This window comes from Talpa occidentalis, unplaced genomic scaffold (genome assembly GCF_014898055.3).
Source record: "Talpa occidentalis isolate TD23 unplaced genomic scaffold, MPIMG_talOcc4v2.1 talOcc4.11, whole genome shotgun sequence".
In the NCBI taxonomy this organism is placed as follows: Eukaryota; Metazoa; Chordata; class Mammalia; order Eulipotyphla; family Talpidae; genus Talpa; species Talpa occidentalis.
Genome location: NW_023601104.1, coordinates 42116500 through 42141569, shown reverse-complemented (window position 1 = coordinate 42141569; position 25070 = coordinate 42116500). Strand labels below are relative to the sequence as shown.

Genomic DNA, 25070 nt, shown 5'->3' with positions numbered 1-25070 from the left:
GCAGGCAGGCAGGCAGGCAGTGAGTTCGGGGTGCCGGAGATGGGCGCCGGGTGGGGATAGAACCCAGGCTGTTATACTTCAACCCCAAATTTTGTATCCTTGGCGGCGAGGCTTGTGCTAGCGTGCCTCAGTCTGGATTTGAGGGAAAATGGAGGATTGGATAGTACCCTCTCCGCCAACTGAAGTGGGATGGGAGGTCGCCGGGAGTGCCCAAAGGAAATGGGATTGGCGCAAGGTGGGGGCCAGGGGGGGAAGTTGTTTGGATCAGGTGAGGGAGGGGAATGTTGGGGCTGGCTGGTACCACAGGAGGTAACCCACTCCGGATCCTCCCCAGCCCAGCCCTGGGGTCCCCCCACCCTCTTGGGGCAACGCAGCAGGGAAGATCCAGGCTGGGGACACCATGGCTCGCCTCTTCAGCCCGCGGCCACCTCCCAGCGAAGACCTCTTCTACGAGACCTACTACAGCCTGAGCCAGCAGTACCCGCTCCTGCTGCTGTTGCTGCTGATCGTGCTTGGCTCGCTCCTGGCACTGCTAGCTGTGGCCTGGGCCAGCGGCAGGGTGAGCCAGGGTTTTGGGGGGACCAGGAGGGTCACTGCCTAGTGACATTCAGGGGCTGAAACTTGTGGGGGTCTTCTTTACATTGTTTTTTCTTTTCTGCCAGCGGGGAAAGGAGAGCTGAGTCTTGCTAAGAGCTGCAGTGACCTTGAACAAGTCATTCCTCTTCCCTGGGCCAGTTTCTGGGTCAGCACAGGGAGATAGCTGAGACCTGGATATCGCTAGTTTCTCTCTGAGTACTGACGGGCCCTATGCGCTTCTGAGAGCTGCTGGTTCTAGATAAATCCAAAACCGGATTTTCCCTTTTTCCAGGGCAGGGGGTGGTGGAATTTACACTGGACCCCTGAGAATTCGTCTTCTGATTCTTTTTTTCTCTCTTAGGGGCTGTGGAACAGTAGTACCCACTGACTCTGAGAAAGCACCCTCTATCCTGCTCCCATTTAGTTCCCAAATAAACCAATTTCCAATTTCTTTGGGGGGTTCCAATTCCATTTCTGGAAATAGCCTGCTCCAAGTTTTCTTTTCACTCTTCGGCGACAAAATGGGAAAATCACTGACAGGACTAATCCTTGCTGGTCCACCTCGAGGTCCAGGAAGAGATGGGGACAAAGGGCGGGGTCAGCGGCTGACCTAAGCCCTGAGGTGGGCGAGGAGAGCGCTGCCCGGGGCGACGAGGCAGATCCCGAGCGCCCCCTGCTGCCCGAGCGCGCCCGCGCGGTACCCTAGAGCTCGGGCCCCGCGCCTTAGGGAAGGAAATACCCGCAGTAAATTGGCCGGATTTGGATACATTTAGCTACACTTCTTCCTAAATGCTTTCTGTAAAATAGGATTTTTTTCACTTGCTTCAGGACTCGGAATCGGTGTTCTGACACCTATTTGACAGATACAAGAACTGAGAAGGGTCATGCATTCGCGAGCAGCCACTGTGGGAAGGACCAGGTTGTCAGGGCGGTGGGACAATTCGCTTGGAACCATGTGAGACAGCGGGCTCTGTCGATGAAAAACAATTTATGGATAATCTCATACGGTTCAACCTAATTATTACTGGCAATCACAGGTGCCCTGCCTCCTTTGCAGACTTGAGTTTGAGACTCTTCAAAACTGACCCAAGGGGCTACCAGTTCTCCCTCTCCTTAGACAAGCACCCCAAATTTCCCATGCCAATCTTGCTTCACCGCGCCTCCTCCCCACAGGAACTGGCCTCGGACCCAGGCTTCCTGACCACTGTGCTGTGCGCTCTGGGCGGCTTCTCGCTGCTGCTGGGCCTGGCTTCCCGCGAACAGCGACTGCAGCGCTGGACACGTCTCCTGTCGGTCCTGGTGTGGGCAGCGCTGCTTGCGCTGGGCCATGGCTTCCTGTTCACTGGGGGCGTAGTGAGCGCCTGGGACCAGGTGAGGGGGGAGGGCAGGCGGAGGGGGAAGGGCCTGGAACTGGCATCCCGGATGTCAGCAGCGGCTGCAAAGCAGCCTAAGCCTGCATCCCGGCCCTCCACCCACCCTCGCCGCAGGTGTCCTTTTTCCTCTTTGTCATCTTCACGGTGTATGCCATGTTGCCCTTGGGCATGAGGGACGCTGCAGCTGCGGGCCTCACCTCCTCACTCTCACACCTGCTTGTCCTGGGGCTGTATCTTGGGCCTCAGCCGGACTCACGACCTGCGCTCCTGCCTCAGGTGAGCACTCTCATAACACAGGCTATGTGTGCCTGGGCAGACTCTCCTGCCTGTTATTTGGTTGTCTGGGCATTCATCAAAAGTTTACCGAGCTGTGACTCTGACAAGGCTCAACGCTGGGCATAGGTCAAACACAGATAGACCTCGCCCCTGCCCCCCAAAAACTGGTACACCAGTGCTGCTGGATGCCTGCAGACACCAGGAGAGAGTTCTGGGCCGCAGGAAAGGGAGTTTACCAGGGAACAAAGGGGTGGGGACACAAACGGATGATGGAGCCATCACAGACTGTAAAAAATGGGCGGTGGCCTACGGGATGAGGGTGGTGGAGTGGTATTCCGGGCAGAGGAAAAGTATGTAAAAAGGTTTCTAGATCTAAGAGGCCATGTTGGTGCAGCAGTCAAGTCTGGAGCAGGGGGATGGGGAAGAGAAGCACCCCCTGTGGATCCCACATTGTGGCGCCACCGATTGCCTCAAAATACTTAGGTCTCTAACTGGAGAGTCCTCCCCAGTCCTCTTGGAGACCAAGTCCAGCTACACACATAGCCACGCCCACCCCACCCGGGTCCAGCGCCTTCTGAGGCTGACCCTCACCCACAGCTGGCTGCAAACGCGGTGCTGTTCCTGTGCGGGAACGTGGTTGGAGCGTACCACAAGGCGCTGATGGAGCGCGCGCTGCGCGCCACGTTCCGGGAGGCGCTTAGCTCCCTGCACTCACGCCGGCGGCTGGACACCGAGAAGAAGCACCAGGTCAGCGGGGTCTGGGAGGCGGGGTCTGAGAGGCGGGGCCTGGGGCTTTGATCCCACGAAATTATAGTTAACAGCTAAATACGGAGGCCGACCCGGCGGGGTGAGTCTCAGGTCTAGGGACTCCCGGCTCAGAGAGTAGTAGCTTAGATCACTCAACAAGACATGTGATCTGGGGCAGATCATTTGACCTTCTGTTTCGTTTTTTGCAAAATGTCGTAATTACCCAACTTCGAAAGTTATTTGAGGCTTAAACTGAAGTTTGTGAAGGCATTTTAGAACATTGTTACACTAAACAAATGACTCCAGTTCCAGCATCGGTGCCGGGAGTTTAGTTCCTAAATGTGACCAGTAGACCTAGAATCCAGCTGTATGTGGTGGGGAAGACCCCGGGGAAGCACCTTGGGAGCATCTAGAAGGTCTGGGGAAGTGTGTGGTTTCCTAGCTGGTTTAGGGGTCTGGGGCTCCAGTTTTGAGGTACAGGAGGCTTGGTGCTCATAATGACCTTCCCCAGGAACATCTTCTCTTGTCCATCCTTCCTGCCTATTTGGCCCGAGAGATGAAGGCAGAGATCATGGCCCGCCTGCAGACTGGACAGGGGTCACGCCCAGAGAGCACCAACAACTTCCACAGCCTGTACGTCAAGAGGCACCAGGGAGTCAGGTAGGAGAAGGATGAATGGAGGGGAGGGCGCCGTGGGGCTGAGAATTTGGCCCCACTGATGCAATCTGTCCTGCCCAGTGTGCTGTATGCTGACATTGTGGGCTTCACGAGGCTGGCCAGTGAGTGCTCCCCTAAGGAATTGGTGCTCATGCTCAATGAACTCTTTGGCAAGTTCGACCAGATTGCCAAGGTCAGAAGGGTACTCCCTCCCCATCCTCAAACACCCCACCCTGGAGACCCCCTTCCAAGGGAAATTCCAGCTTCATAGGAGGCTAGTGTGGTCAGAGCTGAGGTGGACTGGACTCTCAGATACTCAGATGGAAATAGGAATCCCTCTCAAACATCCCCAATGATGCTTACCATATACCTCAAACCTGGAGAGACTTCTCAACGTGGTCACCAATGCCCCAACCACAACACCCCAAATATGATCAAAACCTCAACATAAGTGTCTCTGGACACTCTAGCCAAATCTAGAAACATTTTCAGATACTCTAACCTTAGGAAGTCCTTCCAAGGGAAATTTCTGCTCTATGCAACTTCAGCTGAGCCACCTGCTAAGACCCTAGGGATGCCCCCAAGCAACCTAATCTGAGACCTCCCTCCCCTCCCCCAAAAACCTCTAATCCTGAGGCTACTTTCATGTGCTTAAATCTGGATACACTCTACGCATGCCAAAGTTTGGGAAAATCACATATCCCAAGCTTCGGCACACCCTCCTGAGAAAAACACCTGACTGGGCCACCTCAACCAGTCTCATATCGAGTTAAGGGACTCCCTACTCTGACTAGACACTCTTAACCTCAGAAGTTCTTCAGGATAGCACATTTGCTCTCCACTTTCCCCAGCTCCCTCCCGACTCCTAGCCTCTAACTAAGTGCCTCCCCCACCCCTGCACATACCCCCTCCCAGGAGCATGAATGCATGCGAATTAAGATCCTCGGAGACTGTTACTACTGCGTCTCTGGGCTGCCACTCTCACTGCCAGACCACGCCATCAACTGCGTGCGCATGGGATTGGACATGTGTCGGGCCATCAGGTCAGCCGAGCACCCCCGGGTTGTGGGGGAGAGAGGCAAGCAGGATAGTGGAAGTCCTCTTTGAGGGAGGGAGTGTGTGGCATGGTGAGGCGAAGCAGTTCTCAGATTGTTCCCCACACACCCCACTCAGGAAACTGCGGGCAGCCACTGGCGTGGACATCAACATGCGCGTGGGTGTGCACTCGGGCAGTGTCCTCTGTGGAGTCATCGGGCTGCAGAAGTGGCAGTATGATGTCTGGTCCCATGATGTCACACTGGCCAACCACATGGAGGCAGGGGGTGTGCCAGGGTGAGATCTGGAGCTCAAGGAGGCTACGAGAGGCCAGGCAGACCTCCCACATGTTCCCACCCTTTTCATAGTTCCTTAAAATGAATGCAGTGCCATGTAGGGTTCAGGAAGCTCCTGGGGTACAGTGAGGGGGGCTGGAGACACCACCTGCAGCACAGGGCCTTGCTTGAAGCCAGACCTTTGAGCATGATCCTTGAAAGAAATGAGAAATTTGGAGGCCCTCCTGACCCCCACTGCCCCCTCCTTCTAGACGTGTACACATCACAGGGGCTACGCTAGCCCTGCTGGCAGGGGCTTATGCTGTGGAGGATGCAGCCATGGAACACCGGGACCCATACCTTCGGGAGCTGGGGGAGCCTACCTACTTGGTCATCGATCCCCGGGTAAAAACCCAGCCGGGGCCCCATGGATTAGACCACCCAAACCCCCCATAGACAATAGCCCTGGTCTCTTCTATGCCACAGACTGAGTTCCCTGTCCTAATGTATCTGTTAATGGTGAGGGGCGGGGGCACGGCCTTTCTGGGAAGGATGAGGAAAGTTTTGTGATCTTGACTCTCAGCCCTCTAATGCCCCAGGCCAAGGAGGAGGATGAAAAAGGCTCTGCGGGAGGCTTGCTGTCCTCCCTTGAGGGCCCCAAGATGCGTCCATCACTGCTGATGACCCGCTACCTGGAGTCCTGGGGTGCAGCCAAGCCTTTTGCCCATCTGAGCCATGTAGAGAGCCCTGTGTCCACCTCCACCCCTCTCCCGGTATGTGCACCTCTCGCGTGAGCCCGTCATGTGACATCCCACGGTCCAAACTGTCTAGTTGCCCCAGCCCCTGCTCAGTCCCGTCCTTGCTCTTCTTTCCAGTGGAAGAGCAAAGCTCACTGCCCTCCCAGCTCACCTCAGAGAAGATACAAGATTTCATAAGCACCATGGCGATTGCTCCCCAAGCTCCACTCAGGAAGCCCTTCCCCTAGTACCACATAGGCGTAGGCCGCATTTCCTCCTGACTCTGGGCCAGTGCTGCACGCCCGTTCCCACTAGGAAATGGCTCTGCTTGACTCAATTCCTGTGCTGCAGGCTCACTTCTTCAATCCCCAGTAGGATTGGGAAGGTGGGGCAAACTGGTTGTTGCCCTGCTCTCCAGCACTTGGACATGCAGAGTGGGGTGGCAGTGAGAACCTCACATGGCCTTTGTTCTGAGCAGGGGTGTGTGTGGGAGGGGAAGGAGTGGGCCTGCCCCTGGTCTAGGGGAAGCTAGGACCGAGCTGATTGCTGGCTGAGTCTATGTACCTTCAGGCAACCCAGGGACCCAGCAACTGGTAGAGCCTGCATCTCCCCAGCCACTGGCTCTTGGGGTTGATGCTTGATGGCTTGTGATGACCAGAAACCACTGGTGTAGGGACCCAGGCCATGTCCCTACAAGTTTACCCTGGGACTATGTTCCTCAACTTTCTCTCCTCTATTTTACGTGATTTTCCAAAGACCTTTTTTTGTATTCCTAGTCACCTTTCTGCAGAACTTCCAGAATCTTCTCTACTTGGTAGATCTGCTTGGATTTATGGGATGATTCCAGAGCTCCCTTTCTGTGTTCTATCCCCCTTCCTCTCCCATCCAGCAGGAAAGCAGGCCAGAGAGCAGTGAACACCGGGAAGTGGTAGACACTGGCAGCAGTGCTTCAGGGAGTACTTAATTTCAACCCTCAATATGGGGTGGAGGAGAGGTCAGAAGTGATAAGCCGACAAGAGGGAGAGGAAGGAAGAATCCAAAACTGCTGACTGTTGCAAGACAGCTTCCAGCTGGGGGTAGAATTGAGGGTGGGGTCTACTAGGAACCCAGGGCTCTGAGACAATGTTACAAACAATTCCCATGGTGGGCATGCCTCCCCAACCCACTCTAGAGCTCCCCCAATCCCCTAATGGGGTGCAAGCTATGAAGCATCAGAAAGAGTAGGAACCTCCTATTCAAGGGTAATTCCTGAAGCAGGCCCTCCAGCCCAGAAATCCATTTAGCAGCCCCTAAATTTCCAGAGGATCAGTCAAGAATTAGAAATCCAGAGAGTCACAATCGGCTTACTCTCAGACAATGTGGAACTTTGGGGTGGTGGGCAGTGTTTGTGTTGGTATAGACCAGCCATCCATTCATTCCTCCCCTCCCCTCATTTTGAGCACCTACCATATGGCAGGCACAAGGCTAGTTCTGGAAGAGACAGAAATGAATGAGATGTTTTCCCTGCCTTCAAATAACTTGCATTGAGGGGCAGCTAGGCAGCTTGAAAGCAGGCCGAAGCATAGAAGCATAGATGGGTCACACTTAGAGCATATCCTCCAGCTCCATCTCCCTTTCTCTCTGCTCACATGCACATGGTTTTGGTGGTTGTAGTGGTGGTGGGGGAGGGGTTATGGCAAGGCCCCCTGTGAACTGTGCCCCTTACACAAGAGGAGCAGGGGGAACATCACCACACTTCTTGTCCTGAGCCGTGGCCATAACTTCACCTTTCTTGTGGGCGCCTGTCCTCACCGCTTGGCTTGCCTGCGTGTGCTCCTATCTCTCCTCACACTGCACATCCTCTTTGCTGCACATGGCAGTGACTGTGGCTAGATTTGTTTCTCTTCCTCTTTCCCTTTCTTCTCCATTTTTTGTTTTCTGCCTACACCCACTCCCACCTCAGCCTGACCATCAAAAAAGGTCAGAAAAGTGTCAGAAGGCTCTGCACATGTACTTGGCTTCTCAGGGCGAGGGGCAAGTTCCCACCTTTTGGAATCTCTGCAGCCCTTAGGGAAGATGAGAAGCAAGAAATCAACAGCCACTCACACCTATGGGAGCTTCAGGGCGGTCCTGTAAGTGATAGAAACTAGGAGGAAATCAGAGGGGCTGAAGACCCCGGAGTCTAGAGAGTCAGGAGGAGACTTTAAAGAGTAGAAGTGAATCTTCCCTTCAGGGCAGGTGGGATTTGGTGGCCAGAGAAAGAGAAGTCACTAGTTACAGGAGAAATGGGTCAAATGCTCAAGGTCAAGGACTTGTGTGGGTGTGTAATGCCTCACCGCAGAGAATGTCCAAGGCTTCTGATCCTCCCCCACCTCCCCTCTCCCTGTTCTCTCCCTGCAGGAGAAGGCCCTGGCTTCCTTCAGCCCCCAGTGGAGCCTGGACCGGTGAGGGGGCCGGGCAACTTTGAGAGTGAGCCTGTCTGGGACACCTACCTCCATCCTCCCTGGGGGGCTGCTCCTGCTTTATCCAGATGCTTTTGAGGTCTCTGGTATGACACTCACAGCGAGAGCTCTCCCTGTTCAGGAGCCGTACCCCTCGAGGACTAGATGAGGAACTAGACACCGGGGATGCCAAGTTCTTCCAGGTCATCGAACAGCTCAACTCTCAGAAGTACGCAGCACAGAGGAGGGCTGGGCTGGCTGGAGGCCCTGTCACCTGTGGTAGAGGAGGGGCGGTGCCGCCTTGATGCCTGGGGGGAAGTGAGGGGCTTCTCTGCTCTCCCAGGGAAAGACCCACCTAACCACCCCCTCCTGCCCTGCCTTTTCCCTCCGGGGCTCACTGCCCCCTCTCCCGCCAGACAGTGGAAGCAGTCAAAGGACTTCAACCCAGTGACACTGTACTTCCGAGAAAAGGAGATGGAGAAAGAGGTGGGCTGGGGCTGAGGAGGAGGCACCAGAAGATTTCCCAGTTTAGTCCCTTGGCCCTTGGGAAAGGGGCAGGCCTTGTGGTTTCACCTCCCCTCCAGAGCCAGGGGTGCTCAGTTTGTCATCCTGGGGGTGAGGGGCTTGTGCCTCTCTCCAAAAGGAAAGTTACCCTGTAGGTTCAACTACTGGGGGGTGTTGGGAGAAAGGAGGGCATCTCCATGGAGAACCAGGAGACTGAACTGGGACTGAGCTGGAGAGTGAGGTGGTGGGGCTGGGGTCCCACACTACCTGGGATTACCGCCTTCAAGGTAATGGGAGGCATTGGTGCCACTGTCTCCATCCTGACCACCTCCCTTCCAGTATCGACTCTCTGCACTCCCCGCCTTCAAATACTATGCAGCCTGCACCTTCCTGGTTTTTCTCTCCAACTTCATCATCCAGATGTTGGTGACAAACAGGTGAGAGGACCCCAAGCTTGGGAGGCCCTGATTCTCACACACAGGATTAGGCTTTTCCTGACCCCGACCCACACTTTCTTCCTCTCTCTCCTTCCCTGTGGCTTGGGGCACTGAACCACAAGACCACAAGGAAAGGGGGAACAGGTGATAATCACAGCCTTCACCTTACTATAGAACTTCAGTGGACTTCCTCCACTACCCCAACACTTTCACAGGCCTGTCTCTCCATTCTGACGACATTTCCATGCAGGAGGCTTTGTTCATGTTGAGAAGGCCAAATCCACAGCAACCGCGCTTAGAAAATAGGTCCTCATCCCTCATCCACTGCTGGGAGATACAACTTGTTCAAAACTGGAAAAGGCCAGGTCTCTGGCTTGAAGGCTTGGAGACTGGTCAGGTGCAGCCTTGGCCATTCTTCTGAGCCCTCTGCCCCCTTCCAGTTTTGTCCCTGCTTTATTATATTCTATTCCATTCAGCCTGCCCTAGAGGCCTCCGCTTACCCAGATCACAGAACAGATCCATCAGCAACCAGTTCAGATTCCCAGGACTGTTTCTCCTGTCTCCCAGCCCAGATTGCACAGCACCCTCCCGGTACATAAAAAGTCCATGCTGGCTTTTCAAGCCCTCCCTCTTGTCTCCCATAGGCCCCCGGCTCTGGCCATCACCTATAGCATCACCTTCCTCCTCTTCCTCCTCCTCCTCTTCGTCTGCTTCTCGGAGCACCTGATGGTGAGGTGGGCTGGGGGCAGCAGTGGCAGGCTGGGGCCCCAACCACAACCAGGCCTGAAGCGGGTACCTAGCCCCAGGGCTAAGATGCCACGTTCCCTCCACAGAGGTGTGTCTTGAAAGGCCCCAAGATGCTGCATTGGCTGCCCGCACTATCTGGCCTGGTGGCCACACGGCCTGGACTTCGAGTTGCCCTGGGCACCACCACCATCCTCCTGGTCTTCGCCATGGCCATTACCAGCCTGGTGAGGGCATGGGGTGGGGGAGGCTATGCACCTCCATCAGGACATACTAAAACTGCCAGGGGCTGCAAGGGGACCTCTGGATCTGGGAGGGCAGCCAGCTGCCAGAGTGTGCCAAAAATATTAGACAAATATAAAAGCAAAAATTACAGTCCCTCATGAGCTACCTCCTGGGCATAGTCACTGTTAATAACACTTTGGTGAACAGTCTTTCTTTCTCTTTAGGCAGATCTTCATAATTTAACTCATTCACTAAGATTTTGGAGCTGAGTTTGGTTCATTTCTCAGAACTTAGAATCATTCTAGAATTCTACCCCTGAAAGGCACCTTAGGAATCAGTATACCCTAGCCAAGTTATGAAAGGAAATGGTAAGGCCCCGAGAGGTTAAGTGTCTGGTAAGAGATGGCACAGATCTTTGGCAGACCAGAGCTCATGACACCCACTCCCTCAACTCCCTCAATCCCCCCCCAGTCACCCCAGCCAGGACTACATTGAGGGTCCCTCACCTGTCGGAAATCTGCCCCTTGAGATCAGTCTGGGCCTGACTCATCTTGGGTCAGCTGAACCCCAGACAGCCCCACTGTGCCTAGCTCATAAATTATTAAATTATGAAGCTCCTCATCTCCTTCTGCAGTTCTTCTTACCAGCAACTTCAAACTGTCCTTTCCATGCTCCCAATGTGTCCTCTGTGGCTTTCAACCTCTCCTGGGAGCTCCCTGGGTCCCTGCCTCTCATCAGCATCCCGGTGAGTAGACCAAGCACTCTGAGCAACCCGAATCTCTTCCTCAAGAGCCTGTGCAGCCTTCCCCCACCTGCTTGCTTGAAGGGCACCCCATCCAATGGATTGAGACAGTCACAGTTAGTGTGCATGTGTGCGCGTGCGTGCGTGCGTGCGTGCGTGCGTGCGTGCGTGTGGCCCCCTGCCCTCTGGAGAGGACCTGTTCCCAGGGAAGGGCAGGACAGGAGCCCTCATGTGTTCCCCCACTGCTGCCTTGGGATGTACACCCCTCCTGAAGGCCCTGCCTGACCCCACAGTACTCCATGCACTGCTGTGTCCTGGGTTTCCTCTCCTGCTCCCTCTTCCTGCACATGAGTTTTGAATTGAAGCTGCTGCTCCTTCTGCTGTGGCTGGTGGCCTCGTGCTCCCTTTTCCTGCACTCCCACGCCTGGCTGTCCGACTGCCTCATCGCCCGCCTCTACCTGGGCCCCTTGGACTCCAGGTGCGCACAGTAAAATTTATTGCCCAGGTGCCCGGGTTCTCTGGATCAGGGATGACATGGGACATGGCAGAGCTGTCCTCATCTCACTGCCCTGAATCACCCACAGAACAAAGGGAAGCTTTGGGGAGGGAAGCTGAGGGCTACATGGGCACCGGGGGCAAGGAAGGGACCGTCACCAGCAAGGGACAGGGCAAGAGGCAACCCTGATCCATGGCTTCCTCAGGCCAGGGGTGCTGAAGGAGCCCAAACTGATGGGGGCCATCTCCTTCTTCGTCTTCTTCTTCACCCTCCTGGTTCTGGCTCGGCAGGTAAGCCACACAGCTCAGCCCTCCAGGGTCTCCCACAAAGAGTGAGGTGTGTGTATTGGGGGGACCCATATTTTGTAACTCTGTCACCCTTTGCCTTCATCTTACATCTCCAGAGTGGAGCCCAAACGATATGTCTGCTGGAAACTTTTAAGTTAATCTTCCTGTTCCCTTTCTTCCTCCTTCATTCCCCAGGGGAATGTCCTCAACATCCCCCTCCCCTCCTCCTGCCACATCCAATCTAGGAGAATAGTGCTTTAGAAAAAAAAAAAATCTGATGCCAATTCTGTCCACCCTGCTTTGAATCTACTTTCAAGGACATCTCCCCAGGGACAGTTGCACTTTATCTCTTATCTGTGGGGCGGTGTGGTTTTAGGCTTCATGTGAGGGAACACTCTGGAACTGGAGCTTCTCCTGCACTGTGTCTCCCCTGACCCGCCCCAGAATGAGTATTACTGTCGCCTGGACTTCCTGTGGAAGAAAAAGCTGAGGCAGGAGCGGGAGGAGACAGAGACAATGGAGAACTTGACTCGGCTGCTCTTGGAGAATGTGCTTCCTGCACACGTGGCCCCCCAGTTCATTGGCCAGAACCGGCGCAACGAGGTGACTCCCCATCCCAACTCCTGAGCTACAGACACTGTGGGACTCATTTCACATGAAAGTCCTTGGCCCATCCTCTCTGGACTCTACCACAGTGGGCGGGGCAGACTCCCAAGCCCCTGTCCCTGTTGCAAGTCTTAGATTCTGTCTTTGGTGAGCTCAGAATCTGTGTTCCAAGTCCTTACTTGGAAGAAGTGTCCTTTCCAACTCATGGCCACCCCCTATCTTTCAGAAGACCTGTCAAGTGTTGGTGGGAGTTGTACAGAAACAGTCCACACATCTCTCTAGATTTGTACCACCCAGCATGGCAGCCATTAGCCATATTTGGTCATTTGAGTTTAAATTAATTAAAATAGAAAATGTAGTCCCTCAGTCTCACTGGTCACATTTCATGTGGCTTGTGGCCACAATATTGGACAGCTCAGATATGGAACATTTAAAACACCACAGAAAGTTAGATTGGCAGTGCTGCCCTAAATCTTCAAATATCTTGTTTTAGTCAACCCATGAGAACCACATATTTTCAACCACATATTTTCATTGTCTCATTCATACCACCACCATGTTACCCTCTCTGCTGTGCACCTGTTCTTGGTCAGTAGTGAGGGGTGTTAAAAGAAGCAGTTCACAGCCTAAACCCCCACTGCCTGTTCTCTGCTCTCAGGATTAGGGGGAGCTCTGCTTCTCCTGGCTCCTTCTTTTATAGACACTGGGAATCTTGTAACTGATCCAGTTTCTGCTTTCACATTTGCTACTAGAAAGCTCAGAGCCACCAGCAGGGGCTAAAAAGGACTTCGTGGTTTCCAGCTTATGAACCAACCTCAAATCTTTACCATCTTATCTTTATTTCCCCTTTATTGTTCATTTCATCTTCCAAATTATAGCTATCTTTGTAAGTTGACTTAAGAACTTTTACCAATAGGATAAAATATAAAGATAATTCAGTGGCCATGACCCCAGTCCTAGAAGTGACTCCCTTGATCTTCCTGTGAAATGATTCTAACTGCAAATCTGCCTCTCCTGGAATCACAATGAGACCCAACCTCTGACTCCAGAGTCACGCCCTGGGGTAACCTGGCCCTACCTCTACCCCTCATTTTTGTTCCTTCAGCAGAGGAGGAAGGTAGGCGCATGCTGCCCCAGAAGGGGCAAGACTGGGCACACACCCTCACCCCAGCCTCCTTCTCTCCAGGACCTCTACCACCAGTCCTATGAGTGTGTCTGTGTCCTCTTCGCCTCAGTACCAGATTTTAAGGAGTTCTACTCCGAGTCCAACATCAACCACGAGGGGCTAGAGTGTCTGCGGCTGCTCAACGAGATAATTGCTGATTTCGATGAGGTGACAACTCCAAGGATCCCGCAGACCCTATGTCCTGGGTTCTAGCATTTCCCACCTGCCCCTCCCTCTGTGACTCTCTCAGCCATGAAACCCAGCCTTTCTTTCTCCTCTGGTCCCCAGCTCTGCCCTCTCTAGCAACTAAGCCCACTGCCAACTGTCCCTGTTAGCACCATCCTTAACCCCAAAACCTGGTCCTCTAGCCTCCAAAGGCCTGGGGCTGGGCTTCAGGAAAAGAACAAAGGAAACTGGGGACATAGTCTCCTGTCTCATACAGCTGCTCTCCAAGCCCAAGTTCAGCGGGGTGGAGAAGATCAAAACCATTGGCAGCACCTACATGGCAGCCACAGGCTTAAATGCCACTTCCGGACAGGACACACAGCAGGTACCTGTGTTCCTTCCTGACCTGCCAACCCTCCTCCGGGCCCTCATTGGTGGACCCAGAGGACCCATTATACCTGTGCCTTCACTGACCATCCCTGTGGGCTGTCCCTTTGCTAGGATGCTGAACGAAGCTGCAGCCACCTGGGCACCATGGTGGAGTTTGCCGTGGCCCTTGGGTCCAAGCTGGATGTCATCAACAAGCACTCATTCAACAACTTCCACTTGCGCGTGGGTAAGGCCCCTCCCTCGCCAGGGCGATCTAGTTCCTGCTCCTCACCCTCTGGACCTCTCCTTACCCCAAGTCCTTTCTTTGCTGCTCTCCAACTCACCTCTAGACACCTCTCCAGACTCACCCTTGGGTTGAAGCATGGAGCTACTGAGCCAGGAGATCTAAGGCTCATCCACTCCTTCCCCAAGCCACACTCCTCCCGCCTCATGCTCTTTTCTTGTAAGCACCCTCCCACCCCACCCTTCTCTCTGGTTTCTTGAGTTTCATGCTCCCCTTTGCTCCTCAAATTTTTATCACATCTCTTGTCAGGGTTAAACCATGGACCAGTAGTGGCTGGAGTGATTGGGGCCCAGAAGCCACAATATGATATTTGGGGCAACACAGTGAATGTGGCCAGCCGCATGGAGAGCACAGGAGTCCTGGGCAAGATCCAAGTGAGGGAGCCACCGTGGAGGTGCTGGGGCAGGGGGGTGAGGATAGGGCCATGCCCACACTCTCTCATTCCTCTCCAATTGCAGGTGACTGAGGAGACAGCCCGGGCTCTGCAGTCCTTAGGGTATACCTGCTACAGCCGGGGCATCATCAAGGTCAAAGGCAAAGGGCAGCTCTGTACCTACTTCCTAAACACAGACTTGACACGATCTGGACCTCCCTTGGCCACCCTGGGCTGAGACTCCTACCCCTTCCACTCCTCCTCTAAGATCCTCAATAAAGAGGCTAGTGTGGCTGCAATCAGTTGATGTCAGAAGCTGCCACTATAGCTGGGGATCACCTTCTCCTTGCCCCTCAAAAGGGTGACTTCTTGCCAGGCCAAACTGAGTGTTTGCATGTGTGCAAGCGTGTGCAGGAGTGTGTTAAAAAGGATTGCTTCTTGGGCCTCCCCTGGTGGCGCAGCAGTTGAGCGCTGGGTTGCGAGGCTGCCCACAGCCTCTGCGGTGCCAGTTCGATCCCCGGCCACTGGTGAGGGTCCCACAAAAAAAAAAAAAAAGAAAAAAAGAAAGGATTGCTTCTTTACACCCAGCTGAGGAAGAGGACTGCCTCAGCCCGCCTGACAAGTGATGGCAGTATTTTGTACACCTTGGAAGCATAAAGAATTTGAATCATATGAATTTGTCCTTTCCTGCTTCACACCCACAGATATTGGAAGGAATTCCCAGGGAAATGTCATTTGACCTTCATTCAATCTACAAACACCACATAAGCACCTCTTATGTGCTTACCGTGTGGCATGGGTAAAGGCCTGGGAAATAATCTATTAGGTCCCTTCAGTTTTCAGCTGCTAAATTTAAATGGACCCACCATGCTTTCCAGAGGGGACATGTGGACAGTTTGGGGTTTTCCTGCTTTCAATTTCCTCTGATGCCCCCTTTATTTTTTCTTCATCCTTCCACAAAGGTACTGACAGTATATGGGACTTGACTCAACCACGGTTCATTCCCACTTACTCATATTCTGGGGTCCATGGGAGATATCCTGACACCCTAGACTGGCTGCAGATGTTGTACCTTGGTTTTTGGTTTTGCTCTCCTGGTTACACTTTCTGGGAGAAATTCAAAAAGGATGTGGCAGCCACTGCTGCTCTCATCTTTCTAAAATACTTTCAGAACAGAGCCAGTCCGAGATGCTCTAAGATAAGTCATCCCTAGGAAAGAATGACTCATCCCACTCACTTTGGGCAATTTAAAAGTAACCTAAGAGCCCTTGGCCCACCCTGCAGCAGAGTATATTTTGGGGTCTGGCTAATGCTAGTGTGCAATAGTCTAGGGGATAAGATATGATAATGGATCTCAAGTGAAGCCTCCTAGAGAGATGGAAGAGAGGAAGGCCGCCCCCTAGGATATCTCATGCTGCGAGGCGGGGGGATGCTTGCTGGCAGGAAGTTGTTGTCATGCTAACAATGATACCTATCATAGGCTTTAAGGGTAGCTGCCCCAGCTATGTTCCGTTTTCTCAGAATACCCGCTTGCTGAGTCAGGGAGTCTGGGGTGATGAACCCACATGAGTGGTCCTTTTTTTCATTGGTCCTTCTAAATATAATCTACAGCCCAACTAGCTCAGAATGGGGGGGGGGTGCTTTTTTCTATATCTGTTTTTGTGTCCCTTCCCAAAATCAAACATCACAGGGAATTAAAGGATGCGCCTCTCTGAGCCTCCCTGAAAGTCTCAGCGCTATCAACTATCGCCAGGCACTGCAGCACCACTTGGATAGGGGGCCAGGGAGCTGACCCCCACATGGCATAGCAGACCTCTCCTGTCTTGTCCACTGCTCTCCTCAGCAGTGTATTTCAGTAGATGTGCCATTTCTGTTCCCCACTCTGTCTCTGGTAAATGTTCTCACCCCCCATCCCAAACCCCCACCTCTGGCTTACACCCCAGTTCTTCAATGCATAAATACATAGATTTAAAAAAAAAAAAAGACGTGCCTCTCTGTGATTGAGGGGGATCCCTATAAGGGTACACAGCATACACACCCCACTCAGGATTGAGCCAAGTTTTAATCAGTTTTAATTGTAGAGCTGCCGAAGAGAGCCAGGCCCTCACGCCTCACTTGCTCCTCCCTCCCTCTGGGGTTCCAACCTCCGCCTGCATTCTCCTCCCGGAGGAGAGAACAGACCAACTGGCCCAGCGCGTGCCGCCACTCCGCAGGCTTCCAGTGGCTTCACTCCACAGTGTCGGGGCTGTCCTCGGTGGCCGGCTCTGCGTCGCCCCTGGCCGTCTGGTTCAGGGTGCCACCGCGGCGGCCGCTGAACACCTCCGAGCCGGTGCCCTCCAGCATCTTGGCGACGAAGCCCATGCCGGCCGTGCGCAGCAGGCGGCCGCCGGCGCACGCGTAGAGCACGGGGTTCACGCTGCTGCTCAGGAAGGCCAGCGTGATGAGCACGGCGCGGGCGTTGTGCAGCTGCTTAGCCGCGGGCATCCCCGCCAGCGAGTAGCCCGCCTGCACCAGGATCACCAAGTGGTAGGGCAGCCAGAAGGCGGCGAAGGCCAGGATGATGAGCACCACCAGGCGGCCGATGCGCCGGCTGCGGCGGAAGCGCCGGTTCTGCAGCCGGCGCCGGATATCGGAGTAACTGGCCACCACAACCAGAAAGGGCAGCAGGAAGCCGGTGATGGGCTCGAAGAGCTGATGGAATATCTTGTGGCTTACCCTGGGGTACATCGGGGCGCAGACCAGGATCCCGTTGGGCCTTGCATACAAGTTGCGGTACACGAAGACAGGCGTGGCCAGCAGAAAGGACATCACCCAGATGCCGGCCAGCACCCGCCTTGCTACTGCCTTGGTGCGCAACTTCTGGGACACGAAGGGACGGGCCACCGCCAGCGAGCGATCCACACTCATGGCTGTGATCAGCAGGACGCTGGCATACATGCTGACTCCGCAGATGTAGTGGCACAGGCGGCAACCAAACAGTTCAAAAATCCAAGTGCCCCGGGCCAGGAAGTGGAGGAAAAAAGGTGCAATCAGCAGTACAGCCAAGTCGGCCACGGCCAAGTTCAGCACCATCAGGGCTGTGACAGAGCGCTTCTGCATCTTTCCTAAGATGCTCCACACCACAAAGCTGTTGCCAGGAAGCCCCACAATGAGGGCCATGGACAGTATGATGATAGCCAGGATGCGGGTGAAGCTGTCATTTGCTGAGGAGGGTGCTGCAGGAGGGGTAGTGTTGGTGGCCATTGTAAAGACAGAAGAGGTAGTGTTGGTGGCCATCGTAAAGACCTGAAGAGTGAAGTTGGACATGAGGGTGGCGGACTGAGGTTTTCCTGACAAGGTTTTCCTGGCAAGGCCGAGTCCGCTGAGCTCGCTCCACGGTCACCAGCAGCAGATACACCTCCACAACACACCGCCCTTGTCACCGCCAGCTGACCTGTGTTAAGGGGATCTGACTGAGCAAAAAGACTAATTTCCTATCCGGGCCCTGGGGCCCCTTCCTGCTCACAGACCCAATTGCAAAATATGCAGCAACGGTAGCCACAGTACTTCCAGAAGCTTTCGGCCTCCTTCCCGTATGAGGCCCTAACACCAGAGCCAAACTGGAAGGGGAACTTTCTGCCCCAAAAAGGTAGCTCCTCTGTCCCGTGCCACGCTCTGGGCCCCTCCACCCTGCTGACTCCCCCTAATCACCTACCCGCTCTTCCCAGAAACACCCGGGGTCCACCAGGAATAACAGGGATGGGGAGAAGTTAGTGAGAAGACAAGGGCTAATCCTCCAGACTTCCTTGAACACCTATCAGGTTTTCTTTAGAAATGCCTTTGCACCTTCTCTCCTAACCACACCCCGCCTCCCACCCCACTCCCATGCCCACCCCTAGGATACTCACAGACTTGGCTGAGTACTGGTGGGAAGCTGATGCCAATCCCAGGCTCAGGGTAGTGGTGAAGCCTATACCAGGGTCTGGATGCTGTCAGCTAAGTCAGCCAGAGAGGAAGTATCGCAGAGCAGGGGAGGGCAAGACATATCTTCCTGAGGGTGGGGCTGAAACTCCTATCTCCTCCCTTCTCCAGGAGAGGGGAGAGTCTTGGTGTTCCAGGACAGCCCGGGGGTGGGGGGCGAGCAGCCCTGCAGGGCGGAGCCTGACGAGGACAGCCGGGAAGGGGCAGTCAGGGAAGAGAGACAGTAGTGCGTGAGTAGGCCGGGGCGCGGCCTCAGGTGCAGGTCTAGACTGGAGAGTTGAACAGAGTAGGTGATGAATTGTGTCATACAGGAGAAGAAGGGAAGGAAGCCAGAGAGGGGAAATGGGCTCAGACTGAAAGGCCAAAATATTGGGTATCTTTATATTTTGTGTGAACAATGCAGATTTTTAGATTAGTAGGAAGTGTAGGTTGGAACTGTGGCATTTTTCTGGGTTTGGGTTAAGGAACATCATGTCAGAGGGTAGTACCCTGTCCTTCCCTGGGGCTCAAGCCACGCGTAGAGTTGGGGGGAGAGGACCCATTACAAGCATCCTCCATCCCTCCCTGTTGAATCCATTCTAGGCCAACCAAGACTCCCTTCTCTTTGGTAGAAGTCAAAGTCTAAATGGTGTTCTTAGTATCACGGTGCCATTTCTTCCCCTCCCTGCAACCATTTTCCTTGTACATGCCCATGTGGTTACCTTACTACATGAGTTTGGATTTAAGATCTTGGTACTGGGCAAGGAAATCAGCACTACCTCTTTCCTGCTTTATCCAGTTCCATCTTTGACACCCAGAGAAAATAGAAGCTGAGCATGGGGAACAGGCACAAGGGAATGGGGGCAGTGAAGTCTCTTACCTGACCTGCCAAAGGGGAAAAGAAATTAGAAATGTACTAAGAGAAACAGGCCCCAAAGGGCCACTTCTCCGCCCATGGCAGTCTCCTCTCCTTTAACTCCACTGCAGAAGCTAAGAATGAAAAGTCTTTTCTTCAGTCTGAGGGTGAGCCTGCCTGCTTCCCTTTCATCACTGCCCCTTCCAGAAAGATGCAGTTTGATGGCAGTCATTTAGGTTGCTTCTCTTTCCCAGCGCCCCTACTTTCTCTGTTTTGAGAAATGCCAGAGCAGAGCTGAACCAGTAGCTGTCAGGCAGAGGATGTGATGAAAAACAATGGGCTGAAACCACAGCAAGAAGTGAAGGCAGAGGAGGAAGGGCTTTCTGACCACACGGAGGGCTTGAGCTGGAGAATGTGTAACAGAGGAAGTTAGGAGCCTCTGCCCCAGTACATAAGAACAGGAAAAGCCCCAAAAATCTGTGTTTGGGGATAGAAGCTTCTGACTCAGAGCTCTGAGGTCAACCAGAGGCCCCTCTGACAATCACTGGCTTATCTCTGCCTTCTCCCATTTCCATCCCTCTCTGTGGCCTTTCTTCTTCCAACCAAATGTAGCACTATAAGCACTGTAAGCCCTCTAAGCACTCTAAGCATACTCCCTGCCCCTCAAGTTCAGAGCTCCACTCCAAACCCAGTTTTTGAGGCCCTGACGTGACCGTCATTTCCTCTGCTCTCCTTTGCCTTCTGCTTGACTGGTATGAAAATCACTAAGGCAGAGCCTGGGATGATGGTGAGGGCAACCACTCGGGTAACCAACCACACAAGTTTGCCAGGGACAGAGAGTAACACTAGGAAAGTCCTGGGCCAATGGGGCTGAGCTCATCATCCTGTGGATCACATGCGTGTGCTAGATGAGCCCTGAGAAGAACCTTATCCTATATTCCCAAAAGTGTAAGGATCTAGCACAGTTCAGTTGTAGATCTAGAGAGAGAGAATCTGAAAGGTAGGGGACCAAGAAGATTGGGGGAAGTCTGAGGAACAACAAACAGCCTTGGGAGGAGTCAAGACTTAACAGAGAGAAAAAAGGAATGAAAGGAGAGGCAACAACTCCATGAAAAATATTTCCTGTCCTGGCCTCCCCAGTGGCGCAGCAGTTTGAGCACCGCGCTGTGAAGCTGTCTGCAGCCTCTGCAGCAAGGGTTCAATTCCCGGCCTGCCCAGGAGAAACCCACATGGCGCATCAGACCTCTCTTATCTTGCCCGCTGCTCCCCTCAGCAGCGTCTTTAGTCCGTCTGCCTGTTCTGCTCCCTGCTCTGTCTCTGGTGAATCCTCTCACCTCCTGTACCTCTGACCTGTACCCCAGTTCTTGTATAAATAAAAAAAAACCTTTAAAAAAATATTTCCTGTCCTTCAAATAGCCACACCATCCCCCATACTCCCTCATGCCCTACCCCTAAATGTTCCTGGGAGAGGGGGTGTGTGCTCCTGGGCTGTTTTCAGTTGGGTGACCTCTGTGGGGGGAGAGTGGGATTCAGAAAGGAAGATAAGTCTCAGACTTCCAGAACCCCTTCCCCAACATGCCAACTACAAGACAGACAGACAGACAGATAGAGAAGAAAACTTTTCCCACAGATTGACTTTTCCCATCCAGTGCCAGTCCCTTCATCTCCCAAGACTCTTACAGACTCCAGAAAATGGATCCCAGCCCCACCCCTCATCCAAGCTCCCAGACATTTCCTTCCTCTTTCTCCCTTTATTCCCAGGGTAGTTATACAGATTGGCCCATGCAACTAGGCCAAGAGGTACCACCTAGCCTTGACCCGACCCAGCAGAGATCCAAGTGGCTCAATACAACTCAGGTGTGACGAGCCACCAGGTGTGCACACCAAGTAATGGCCATCAAGTGAGTTCCCAGTAGCTGTTGGCAATGAGTAAGCAGCTCTGGGACATGGCACAAGTCAACCTGCAAGGAAGGATATTCATTAACACGGACCATCACCTCTTGTAATTCCCAGGTTTGGAGGAACCTGAACCTGCCCTGAGGGTTAATAATTCTGCCCAGACAGATCCAAACTGTGGTCAGACAAGTATCCTAAAGGCTCCAAAGTGGTTCCCTGAGTTCTGGGGCACGATGGGTGGAGATGGGGAAGAGCAGGCCGGGTTGCAGAGTTTGGGGTCAAGGCTCCCATCCCTGACAATCCTTCTCGGCCCCACCCCCAGGGTCTCCGTTGCCTTGCCCCTGCCCCACCACTTTCAGCCGAGGAGTGGCTCGGAGTTCCATGGTGCCCTCCCTGGAGCGGCCGCCCCCTCGGGTCTCCCCAGAACCCTCAAAGAGTCGCGTGAGGAAGCGGGGACCTGCCCGGGGCAGCAGATTCCCGGCAGTGAAGACGTAGAGCACGGGGTTGACGCTGGAGCTGAAGAAGGCCAGCGCCGTGGTTCCAGCTCTCGCCGCCTGGCCGGCCCCGCCGATCCTCGCCAGGGCCCCTTCCTGGGGCGCCAAGGCAGCCACCGCCTGCAGAATGTTGACCGCGTGGTAGGGGGTCCAGAGCAAGCCGAAGGCCAGCACGATGGCGCTCACCAGGCGTCCCACTCGCCTCCCGTGCTGGCCGGCGCCCCAGCGGGCGCCCCGCAGCCGCGCCAGCGTCACGCCGTAGCAGCCGAGCACCAGCCCGAAGGGCAGCACGAAGGCGGTCAGAGTCTCCAGGCTCAGGTGGGCAGCGGCATGGGTCGCGGAGGGGTGGCACAGCTGGCACACGCCGTCCCCCGAGAGGTGGCGGTAGACCGCGGCCGGGATGGCGAGCAGCAGAGCGGCCAGCCAGACGGCCAGCAGCAGGCGGCGGGCCAGGGCCGGGCTGCGCAGCCGGGAGGTCAGGAAGGGCCGGGTGACCGCGAGGCAGCGCTGCAGGCTGAGCAGGCTGGTGAGCAGGACGCTGGCATACATGCTGAGCGCGCACACGTAGTACACCGCCTTGCAGCCCGCGGGGCCCAGCGGCCACGCCTGCCCGGTCAGGAAGGCCACGAAGAGCGGCGTGAGCAGCAGCACCGCGCCGTCGGCCAGCGCCAGGTGCAGCACCAGCGTGGCCGCCAGCGGCCGCCCCCGTGCGGGCCGCCAACCAGCCAAGCTCCACACTACGAAGCCGTTGCCCGGTAGGCCCAGCAGCGCTGCCAGCAGCAGGAAGGAGGTGCCTGTGGCTCGAGAGCCTTTCCAGCTCAGCAGGGTCTCGTTCCCAGGGGGGCGGTAGCAGCCCGACATCCTTCTGTACCTGCAGGGGCTGGAAGGGGCCACGTAGGGCATTTAGGGGGTGGGGCGAAAGCCTCCTTTACTTTGTCAGGTGAGAAGGGGCTGTGCCTCCCCTTCCTTCCCGCGGCACCACCCCCCTACACTTCCTTGCAGCCTGCCTGTCTGGTCTGAGAACCTTAACTTCCCAAGGGCCCCAGCTCCAACTCAAACATTACTTCTTGGAATCCAAATCCGCTGCTCTCAGTGGACTCACCTCCCTGGTCCTGACTACCAAGCTGTCGGTTCCTCTACCTCAACCCCTCTATCCTGGCCCCTCCTTCTCAGTCCAGCTTCATCTTTAAGCCTCCTGGCAGGAAGGAAAAACGGTGAGCAGACCTACTTACCAGCCAGGAGGGAGCAGGGTTGAGGGTCCGGGAAGCTGAGAGGCAAAGCAGCAGTGAATGAGGATCTTACTCCTATCTGAGCCTGTCAGGTGTGCAGAGGGTGAGGCGACAGTGGGGAGGGACAAGGTGGGGCTCATCTCAGGTCTTTCCTGAGGCCCCTCCCTCACTCTACTTCCCATCACTAACTTGTCCAGGCCCGTCAGAGCCTGCCTCTCCAGGACAGGGATAAACTGAAGGGATGCCGATAAGACTCTTGGGTAGGTAATTTAGTAGGGACACTGCTGAATTCTGACCTGGGTCCTGCTTCTGCACTCATACCCCCTCCAGCTCTGGCCCCAATTCCTAACTCTGCAGCTTTACTATTTCCTGACCTGCAGTCAGCAAACACGGTGACTCAAACACCTCACTCCCCAGCTGCTCCATCGTTGCCTGCCTGCAGACTCCTGACCCTGCTGAGACCCCTCACCTCAGCTTCCCACCTACCCTCTGTCATCGCTTGCCTCGGGCCCTCCCCCAGGTCTTCAGGCTCTCACTAGGCTGTCAAGGACTGCTTTTTTTTTTTTTAAACAAAAAGATTTATTTATTCATACAAGCACTGGGTACAGTCAGAAGCACGGGAGGATGAGAGAATTCACCAGAGCCAGAGCGGGGAGCAGAACAGGCAGACTGACGAAATAAACTGCTGAGGGGAACAGCGGGCACGGCAGGAGAGGTCTGTCGCGCCATGTGGGACCCTCGCTGGCAGCCGGGGATTGAACTGGCACTGCACAGGCTGCAGGCAGCTTTGCAGCCCAGCGCTCAACCACCACCAGGGGAGGCCCAGGGACTGCTTTCAATAAAGCTTGGCACCCAGTTCTGGGGAGGTGGGGGCATGTGAAAGTGTGAGGGGTTATAATCTGATTGGGAGTCATAACACATGGCCATGAAGAGCCCACACTACCCAGCTGCAGCAGGATATAGGAGAGAAAAAGCAAAGGATGCAGTGATAGATCATACTGAAGAGAGGCCCTGTCTGGGTGGAGATGTCAGCCAAAGCTTGGAAATGAAGACACTTGCAAAGGACCGAGTAGAAAGAGAGTTGAGGGAAGGGGAGAAGCCCTGCCCAGTCAACAGTCAGGACTGGGGGTTTCTTGGGAACAAGGACACCAGTGTTGTCTCAGTTTGGGTTCCCTCAAAGCAGAAGCTGAGGTGGGTCAGGTATTCTGTATTTGAGAGGTCAACTCAGGAAGCAGGAAAGAGGGGGCCGTGTAGAAGGGAGAGGAAAGTCACTATGAGTATGATACTAGGCTATCCAGTCAGCCTCAGAAAAGGCCGCCGAAGTACACAGAATGCCTCCCAGAGAGTCAGATCTTGCCACTTATGCCCAGCTGCATTCCCCTTGTTTAAGCGTTGTCCTGGAGACGTTAACACACCTACAACTTGCAGCCTGGGCTTGTCCAGGGCTGAGTGAGCTGCCACAGCTACAGGCAAGACTCCTAGGCAGGGGCCTCCCTGGTGGCGCAAGGGGTTAAGCATCGTACTATGAAGCAATCCGCAGCCTCTGCAGCACAAGTTCGATCCCCGCTGGCCAGGGAGCAACCCACATGGCACAGCAGACCTCTCCTGTCTCACCCACTGCTCCCCTCAGCAGTGTATTTCAGTCAGTTTGCCTGTTCTGTTCCCCACTCTGTCTCTGGTGAGTCCTCTCACCCCCCGCATCTCTGGCCTGTACCCCAGCTCTTGTATGCATAAATAAATAAATCTTTTAAAAAAAAAGTAAAAAAAAAAAAGTCGAAAAAGTCAAAAAAAAGTAAAAAAAAATTTAAAAAAAGTGAAAAAAAAAAGACTAGTAGGCAGGACAGCAGAGACTTGCACCCATGTGAGGGGTTCACTGTCAGTGAGTCTGAGCCTCCACGAAGCTATCCACGGCTGTAGCTGAAACCAGAGATCAGGGCTTTTGGTGCCAAAAGCCAAAGTCCTGATGCCATCAAAGGATGTCCTCCCACCACTTTCACATCGCCTTCGTGCTCACTAATCCAGTTTGACTGAAACAGGCAGTTTTAGAGAATGAAGCCAGAGAAATACTGAGCTGGCTTTTCTCCTAGAAGAGCAGCCACACCAGTGTCCTGGTGATCCTGGAGCAGAATCCATCCTCTCCTCA

At 54.4% G+C, this 25070-nt stretch overlaps 3 protein-coding genes across 5 annotated transcripts; 1 reads left to right on the top strand and 2 right to left on the bottom strand.

Annotated features, from left to right (window-relative positions):
• Window positions 1-326: 326 nt before the first annotated feature.
• Window positions 327-15179, top strand: ADCY4 (adenylate cyclase 4). Of its 2 annotated transcripts, XM_037503146.2 has the most exons (25): window positions 327-559; window positions 1750-1947; window positions 2064-2225; window positions 2823-2972; window positions 3484-3632; window positions 3711-3822; window positions 4545-4672; window positions 4803-4961; window positions 5212-5344; window positions 5539-5712; window positions 8056-8099; window positions 8239-8325; window positions 8513-8582; window positions 8940-9037; window positions 9682-9766; window positions 9871-10008; window positions 10641-10751; window positions 11042-11226; window positions 11450-11534; window positions 11976-12134; window positions 13324-13470; window positions 13745-13852; window positions 13969-14083; window positions 14390-14514; window positions 14599-15179. In XM_037503146.2, exons 1-25 carry the CDS (start codon window positions 401-403, stop codon window positions 14749-14751), a joined length of 3234 nt encoding a protein of 1077 aa, XP_037359043.1. In that variant the 5' UTR covers window positions 327-400; the 3' UTR covers window positions 14752-15179. The 2 variants fall into 2 exon arrangements, with proteins under 2 accessions (XP_037359043.1, XP_054545434.1); XM_054689459.1 differs by lacking the exon at window positions 4803-4961.
• A 1344-nt stretch (window positions 15180-16523) lies between these two features.
• LTB4R (leukotriene B4 receptor) lies at window positions 16524-18518 on the bottom strand. Of its 2 annotated transcripts, none has more exons than XM_054689453.1 (2): window positions 18401-18518; window positions 16524-17946 (listed from the first exon to the last, which is right to left on the bottom strand). In XM_054689453.1, exon 2 carries the CDS (start codon window positions 17817-17819, stop codon window positions 16740-16742), a length of 1080 nt encoding a protein of 359 aa, XP_054545428.1. In that variant the 5' UTR covers window positions 17820-17946; window positions 18401-18518; the 3' UTR covers window positions 16524-16739. The 2 variants fall into 2 exon arrangements, with proteins under 2 accessions (XP_054545428.1, XP_037357716.1); XM_037501819.2 differs by having other exon boundaries at window positions 16524-17798.
• Window positions 18519-21482: 2964 nt separating this feature from the next.
• On the bottom strand, window positions 21483-22615 carry LTB4R2 (leukotriene B4 receptor 2). Its single transcript, XM_037501941.1, has one exon. The coding sequence runs from the start codon at window positions 22599-22601 to the stop codon at window positions 21483-21485; it is 1119 nt and encodes a 372-aa protein (XP_037357838.1). The 5' UTR covers window positions 22602-22615.
• Between the last annotated feature and the right edge of the window lie 2455 nt (window positions 22616-25070).

Bases quoted from the DNA above. Each gene is read 5' to 3' on its own strand.
- LTB4R (XM_054689453.1), bottom strand. From the start codon at position 17,819: ATGTCCAACTTCACTCTTCAGGTCTTTACGATGGCCACCAACACTACC.
- ADCY4 (XM_037503146.2), top strand. From the start codon at position 401: ATGGCTCGCCTCTTCAGCCCGCGGCCACCTCCCAGCGAAGACCTCTTC. The intron at 8,100-8,238 runs GTGAGGGGGCCG...CTCCCTGTTCAG, and splicing joins CCCCAGTGGAGCCTGGACCG to GAGCCGTACCCCTCGAGGAC. The intron at 14,515-14,598 runs GTGAGGGAGCCA...CTCCAATTGCAG, and splicing joins GAGTCCTGGGCAAGATCCAA to GTGACTGAGGAGACAGCCCG.
- LTB4R2 (XM_037501941.1), bottom strand. From the start codon at position 22,601: ATGCCCTACGTGGCCCCTTCCAGCCCCTGCAGGTACAGAAGGATGTCG.